This window comes from Tupaia chinensis, unplaced genomic scaffold (assembly GCF_000334495.1).
Source record: "Tupaia chinensis unplaced genomic scaffold, TupChi_1.0 Scaffold000115_1, whole genome shotgun sequence".
NCBI classification, from domain to species: domain Eukaryota; kingdom Metazoa; phylum Chordata; class Mammalia; order Scandentia; family Tupaiidae; genus Tupaia; species Tupaia belangeri.
In genome coordinates this window covers 832,708-840,426 of record NW_006159579.1, presented here as the reverse complement: position 1 = coordinate 840,426, position 7,719 = coordinate 832,708, and the positions used below count along the sequence as shown (strand labels likewise).

Here is a 7,719-nt window from a genome sequence, read left to right as displayed (position 1 = left end):
GCACTGTATGGCAAAAAAAAAAAAAAAAGAAAAAAAAAAAAACCCTAAAAAAAAAAAAAAAAAAAAAAAAACAATTTTTAAAAAAAAAAAAAAAAAAAAAAAAGAATTATGAGAAAGCAAGCTATCAGGTCCAGGACTCGCACCGTGGTCGGCCATGTGGGAGTCCACTGTGCTTAACCAACATGCCACCTGCCAGCCCCAAATTTACTTTCTTTCTTTCTCTTTCAAAAATAATTATTTAATTCCATTTGCTATTATTAATTTTTAATTTGACCAGAGAGAGACAGAGAGAGAAATAAAGGAAAAGGGAGAAAGCAAGCTACCAGGTCTGGGACTCAAACCGTGGCTAACCATGTGGGAGTTCAGTGCCTTTAATCACCACCCCACCTGCTCGTCCCAGGTCTACTTTCTTTTATAAGAAACAAAAAGAGGGGCTAGCAGTTAGCGTAATGGCTATGTTGCTGTACTCCCATGTAGTCGACTGCGGTTCACGTCCTGGACTAGGTGGCTTGAAACTCACGCCGGGCACGTGTGCGTGCATGCCCAAGATTCTGAGAAGAGAATGGAGAAGGGATTGCGGCATGGCCATCCCCCCTGGGGGGTGATTTCTCGTTTTCTATCTCTCTCTGTCTGTCTGGCGAGTGCATGCGCCCTATACCAAAAACCTCTCAAAAAAAATAGATAAATAAAACCTCTAGTGTGGTCCTCTATCCTCTAAAAAAAAAAAAAGAAAAAGAAAAAAAATTGCTGGCCCACATGTGAAGACACCAGATGCTAGAGGACCCTGCATTTCCTTACTCAAGGACCTTGGCTTTGGGGCTGGCAGGTGATGTAGTCAAGGAACTGAACTCCAACATGGCTGACCACGGTTCAAGTCCCAAACCTGGCATCTTGCTTTCTCACTTCCCTCCTCCCAACCCCCACAGCTCTGGTGAACGCATATGCCCTATAGCAAATAAAATAGTAATAATAATAAGTAAAATTAAATAAAAAATTATTTAAGGATAAAAAAGGAGCTTGGCTTTAGCACTGTGGGATGATATCTATTAAACTCCCTGAGCCACAGTTTCCTTATCTTTCAGGCTGAGATCCAACAGTATCAACCTCCTGGAATAACTGTGAGAGTCACTCTTAGCTGGGTATCTAGCACACAGCAGGCCACTCAGTCAACAGCGGTCATGATGAGCCAATATGAAAAAGACAATATAACAATGATGCCGTGGTATGTACATGTCCAGGAGGACAACTCAAGACTCTTCTGGTCCTGGATAAAAACTAGAATCGTCTGTCAAGAGTGGACTGTCTGTGTCTCACTGCCCAGTGCGTGGAAGGACGGTGGTGGGCTTGGTCACTGCAGGTGCCCCACCCCGGGGCGGGCTCACAGGGCTCTGACCTCCGTGGACTCCTCCTGCTCGTTGATGACGAGGAAGGCGTCCTCTGCCGCCTGCCGCTTGACGTCCGCAATGGTCTGCTCCATCCGTGCTCTCTCTGTTGCAATCACTTCAAAGGCTTTTTGCTCTGCCTCAGCAACAGCCTTCTGTACTTCTGACATGGCCTGAATTTTCACCTTATTCACAGCTTCTTCTGGAAGAAAGTGACAGTAAAATCAACTGGCCGAGAAATCTTTTCCCTCCCACCCCACAGACCTTTAGAAAAGGATCAGAACAGAAACAAGATGAATTTCCTGAAGATACGCAGCATGGAGATAAGAGCTAGGACACACAGCCTCACTTGTATTCTGACAACTACTTCATAAGGTGTGCAGACGGGGGTGAGCACTGGCTAGGGCTGGGGAGACACAGGCAACTGTCATGAGTTTGGGAACAGGTGTCTCAGAGACTAGGGTTCCCAAGAGAAAAGTGGTCAGTGCTAAAGGGTTAGGAGAGAAACAAGGAAATCCATTTTGGTTGGCGTAATAGGTGGAAATAAGTTTTGGGAAAATCTTGTAGGCTAAGCTAAGAGATTTAACCTCTTATAAAAAAGAAATGTAGGAACCAGCAGGTGGTGTGGTGGTTAAGGGTGCTGGACTCCCACATGGCCGACCGTGGTTTAAGTCCCAGACCTAGAGGCTTGCTTTCTCACTTTCTCTCTCTCTCTTTGGAAATATTAAAAAAAAATAATAATAATAGGTTAAATAAAATAATTCTTAAGAAAAAGTAAATGCTTTTCTATGCCAGCAGAAAAGACTGCAGACAGGGACCAGCAGTTGGCATAATGGCTATGTTGCTGGATTCCTATGTAGTCGACCGTGGTTTAAGTCTCGGACCCAGCAGCTTAAACTCAATGCCGGGTGCGTGTGTGTGCATGCTCAAGATCCCGAGAGGAGAATGGAGGAGAAAGGATTGCAGTGTGGCCATCCCCCTGGGGAGTGATTTCTCGCTTTCTGTCTCTCTGTCGAGCGCATGCGCCCTATAGCAAAAACCTCTCCAAAAAAAAAAAAAGAGACTGCAGACAGAGAGCTACTGGGAACCATGAGCAATAAATCAGCTGATAAGAGACTGAATTTTGATAGGAGCAACTGGTACCAAAGAGAGGATGAACAACAAAGAGGTTGGTGTATTGAAGGATCTGGATAGGGAGGCAAAAACCAGGCATGGGGCAGGTAAGAACGCTGAGGGGCCTCCAGGTGTAAATGACCAGGAGGCAGTTAAGATGGCGAAGACTGACCATCTAAACTCTGTCCAGTCCGACCACCCCAACTGGCTCCTGATCACTCCCCTCCTTCCCATCACCACCACCCTGACTTAGTTTCCATAGGGTGATGCTCCAAACATGCTCTATGCACGTGAGCTTCGGCCTGGTGAGAATGTGACAGTGAAGTCCCTGAGAATGACGTAGCAGGAGTTCACAGGATGAGACAACCCCAAAGCCAAAGCTAGGCTCTGGAGAGATTACGTATTCTAGGTACCATGTTAGAACTTTCTATACTATTCCAGCTTTAAAAAGTCTTCAGGGGACCAGCAAGTTAGCATAATGGCTATGTTGCTGAACCCACATGTAGCAGACCGTGCTTCGAGTCTTGGACCAGGTGGCTTAAACTCACGTCGGGCGTGTGTGTGCGTGCATGCCCAAGATCCCAAGAGGAGAATGGAGAAGGGATTGCGGCGTGGCCATCCCTACTGGGGGCGATTTCTCGCTTTCTATCTCTCTTTCTGGTGAGTGCACGTGCCCTATAGCAAAAACCTCTCAAAAAAAAAGAAACAAAGAAAGAAAGAAAAAAGAAGTCTTCAGGGACAGTGGGTGGTGTAGTGGTTAAGGCACTGGATGCCCACGTGGCTGACTGAGGTTCTAGTACTAGACCTGGCAGCTTGAAATTCACACAGGGCGTGTGTGCGTGCATGCCCAAAGTCCTGAGAGGAGAATGGAAGAGAAAGGATTGTGGCATGACCATCCCCCTGGGAGGTGATTTCTCGTTTTCTGTCTCTCTGACTTCCTCTGTCTCTCCAGCAAGCTCATGCAACCTATGACAAAAATGTGTCCCCTTAAAAAAAAGAAAGAAAAGAAGTCTTCACTTCAAAGGTCAAGGACTCCATACTTTGGTTACTCTGGGTGTGTGCACAGGTGCTTAACGGCCTACTAGAGCTACCTTTGTAAGCCTCTGTGAGATGGAGGGTAGGTGGTAAGTGTCTCTCACTGAGCTACCACAGTAATTTTCTTAGGTACTTATCATCTCAGTTTAGAGATATATCAGCAATAATCACAGTGTGTATAACTAACTTACCAAGGTCACATAAGGTCCCAGAGGGCACCATGCCGAGCAAGGCCTCAAATCTAACTGGCTCATGATCAAAGATGGGTTTGAGGGAACCAGCAGTTAGCGTAATGGCTATGTCGCTGGACTCCCACGTAGTCGACCGCGGTTCGTGTCCCGGACCCGGTGGCTTAAAACTCATGCCAGGCGCGTGTGCGTGCGTGCCCAAAATCCCAAGAGGAGAATGGAGGAGAAGGGATTGCGGCGTGACCATCCCCCCTGGGGGGTGATTTCTCGCTTTCTGTCTCTATGTCTCTCTCTGTCTGTCTGGCGAGCGCACGAGCCCTATAGTGAAAATCTCCCCCCCCCCAAAAAAAAGATGGGTTTGAAATTGTGTTTACTAATTTTGAAGTAATTTTAACGAGTCCATGTAATAAACTGAAACCTCTCCAGTTTAAACTTAATTTCCAATGATTCTATTCTATTTCTGATATTTTTTTAGAATTATTTTATTTAATTTTATTTATTTAAATTTGATCAGAGAGGACAGGGCAAGATCGGAGTGGGTAAGAAACCAAGCCGCCAGCCAGGTCCAGGACTTGAATCCTAGAACCTCAGTCAGTCATGTGGGAGTCCAGTACTCTACCACCACCACACCACCTGCTGTCCCCATCTATTTCTTGTTAATATAATTCTCCCAATTCCAGTTGTACACATTTTTCCAAATAGCATTTAGTTTTCCAAAGTTTATTTTTATGGTAAAATGTTTTATTCTTGCATCTAAATGTAAACAAACAACAATCTAGATAGTTGGCCATTTTCCAGTTTGTTTCTCCCTTGCCCCCCAGAATATACTAAAAAAAAATACCTTTATACTGTTGTCTCTTTAACAATTTGGGTTTAAGTCTAGACCACTTGCTTTTTTTGGGGGAGAGGTTTTTTGCTATAGGGCGCGTGTGCTCCCAAGACAGAGACATAGAGACAGAAAGCGAGAAATCCCCCCCAGGGGGGTGGCCGTGCTGCAATCCCTTCTCCTCCATTCTCCTCTCGGGATCTTGGGCACGCACACGCACGCGCCCGGCCACCAGGTCTGGGACGCGAACCATGGTCGACTATGTGGGAGTCCAGTGACATAGCCATTACAATAACTGCTGGTCCCGACCACTTGCTTTTTAAAGGAAGCATCCAAAAGTGTAAAAGGAGGGGATGATTTTAAGAATCTGCTTGAACTCACTGTTGGCAATACTGAATTTCTTACATAAACTTACAATGAATGATTTAGCATCCTTAACAAAGTCCTCTAGAATTGTGCTGGGCTGGCCTCATGGTCTAGCTAGTTAAGGAGCTAAATTCCACATGGCAACCACAGTTCAAGTCCCGGTCCTAGCAGCTTGAGAAACACAGGGAGCATGTGCATGTGTGCCCCAAATCCTGAGGAAATGGAGAAGGGACTGTGACATGACAATGCTCCTTTTGGAGGTTGCTTTCTCCCTCTCCTATTGTCCCTCTCTGGTGAGCACATGATTTACCTACTGACAATAAAAAAAAATGTAATAAAACTCGCAGGTGGTGGTGGTTAGGGGACTGGACTCCCACATGTCCGACTGCGGTTTGAGTCTGAGACCAGGCAGGTTGCTTTCTCACTTTCTCTCTCTCTCTCTCTAGTCAAATTAGAAATAAATAAATAAATAAGTAAAAACCTTAACTGAATACTGAAGTCTTTGGGGGCTAATTTATTACTGTTTTTTAAAATCTTACATAGCTCTGATGATAAGCGAGCAAAAACATTTCACAATCTCTCTGTAGTTCAGCATGCTTTGGTCTGTTCATCTTTTGTCCATTCATTCATTATTGCCTTGATGTTCTTGAGTCTTTACAAATGCTGCGTTATGCACCAGTTAAGTGCTGTGCAGTAGAAGCCAGGGGCCACACTGCAGACCAGGGTTGAAGTCCTGGTCCCACTGACTTGAAAAACACATCACACCTGCGCATGTGCGCAGAATTCTGAAAAGACAGAGAACTGGAGGAAAAAGGCCAAGCCCCATTGGAGAAGTGCTTTTTCTCCTAATCTGTCTCTCATACACCTCTTGACACTAAAGAAAATCACTGGGATGGGTGTAAAGAGATCAGTGATATGAGTTTAGTTTCATCCCATCTTACCAGAGAAGGCAGTTCCTATCCTCTTTTTTTACATTTTTTTTTTTTTGGAGATGTTTTCGCTATAGGGCGTGTACGCTCGCCAGACAGACAGAGAGAGACATAGAGACAGAAAGTGAGAAATCACCCCCCCAGGGGGGATGGTCACGCCACAATCCCTTCTCCTCCATTCTCCTCTCGGGATCTTGGGCACGCACGCACACGCGCCCGGCGTGAGTTTTAAGCCACCGGGTTCGGGACATGAACCGCGGTCGACTATGTGGGAGTCCAGCGACATAGCCATTACGCTAACTGCTGGTTCCCTTTTTTTTACATTTTTTAGGTTTTTGACACAGGGCATGTGTGCTTACCAGAGAGACACATAAAGAGGGAAGGCGAGAATTCACTCCTTGGGGAGATGACCACATCGCAATCCCTTCTCCTTCATTCACCTATTAGGATCATAGACACACCAACATGGACCTGGCATAATTTTAATGCCACCAGGATAGGGATGCTACATGTAGCCAGCCATGTGGGGTCTGGCACCATAACCACCATGCCACCTGCTGGCTCCAGTCATTGCCTTTTTTACTCTTACAGAAAATGAGGCCTTGACGTGATTTTACGTCAAGTTGAGGGCCTTGAAGGTGACAGGAAAAGCAAAATAATTCAAGGGCTCAGCAGATGGGACCAAATGGGGCAGTTGCAAGAAGGCAGATGCATGTAGATGCTGGTGAGTAGATCAGGCAGGACTGAATGTAAGCACAGAAATAGGGTGCATGGGAGACCAGCAGGTGCCATAAAGGTTATGTCACTGGGCTCCCACATAGTCAGTTGCAGTTCAAGTCTCAAACCTGGAGACTTAAAACATGTTGGCATGTGTGCATGTGTGCCCGAGATCCCGGGAGGAAAACGGAGGAAAAGGAAGGGATTGCAGTATGACTATCCCCCCGCATGATGATATCTCCTTTTCTGTTTCTCTGGTAAGCACATGCACCTTACAGGAAATATCTCTAAGAAAAAAAAAAAAAAAGAAAAAAAGAAATAGGGTATATGGATAGGGAGGGAAGAGCTGCTTACTTAGGGCCTCACTGTGGCCCTGCTGACAGGTGTGAAAAGGACTGGGAGCCATACCAATGCCTGACTTACAAAGGAGCATGACAGGCAGTCCAGGAGACATGCAGGAACAGCTGGTGGCCGAAGGACCTGGTCATCAACTTTCTCCCCAGTATGTGTTCCCCAGTATGTTTGTTCACACAAACAGGTGAGTACCTGCAATCTAATAGCAGAAGGGCACATACCTGTTTTCTTCCAAAATTCCACTGGTACATATCCCGTTCCTGGCCTACTACTGAACTCCCGCTGAGAATCTAGGGAAGAGAGGTAAAGAGAACAGCGTCAAATAATTATCATCAGACCTCTCATTCATCACGTAAAGAGTTAAACATATATGTTCATTTAGTGCAAAAACAAATTCTGGGGGTTGGCAGGTAGCATGGTGGCTAAAGTGTTGAATTTCCACATGGCCAAGCACGGTTTGAGTCCTGGACTTGGCGGCTTGCCTTCCATCGCTCCCTCTTTCTGGTTAAATAAATAAATAAACGGGACCAGCAGATGGCAAAACGGTTATGTTGCTGGACTCCTATGTAGCCAACCACAGTTCGAGTACCAGATCCGGTGACTTAAAACTCACACTGGGGGGGACCAGCAGTTAGCGTAATGACTATGTCCCTGGACTCCCATGTAGTTGACCGCGGTTCATGTCCTGGACCCGGTGGCTTAAAACTCACACTGGGCGCGTCTGCGTGTGGTGCCCAAGATCCCGAGAGGAGAATGGAGGAGAAGGGATTGCGGCGTGGCCATCCCCCCTGGGGGGTGATTTCTCGCTT

At 46.1% G+C, this 7,719-nt stretch overlaps 1 protein-coding gene across 5 annotated transcripts in view; it reads right to left on the bottom strand.

Annotated features, from left to right (window-relative positions):
* Positions 1–7,719, bottom strand: part of CBFA2T2 (CBFA2/RUNX1 partner transcriptional co-repressor 2) — an 84,450-nt gene that overhangs the window by 4,237 nt on the left and 72,494 nt on the right. For 4 of the 5 annotated variants that reach the window (XM_006144010.1, XM_006144011.3, XM_027770141.1 and 1 more), the window contains 2 exons: positions 7,132–7,200; positions 1,394–1,584 (listed from right to left, as the gene is read on the bottom strand). In XM_006144010.1, coding sequence (XP_006144072.1) covers positions 1,394–1,584; positions 7,132–7,200 — 260 coding nt within the window. The remainder of the gene's footprint in view (positions 1–1,393; positions 1,585–7,131; positions 7,201–7,719) is intronic. The other variant, XM_014586117.2, reaches the window with a different exon arrangement.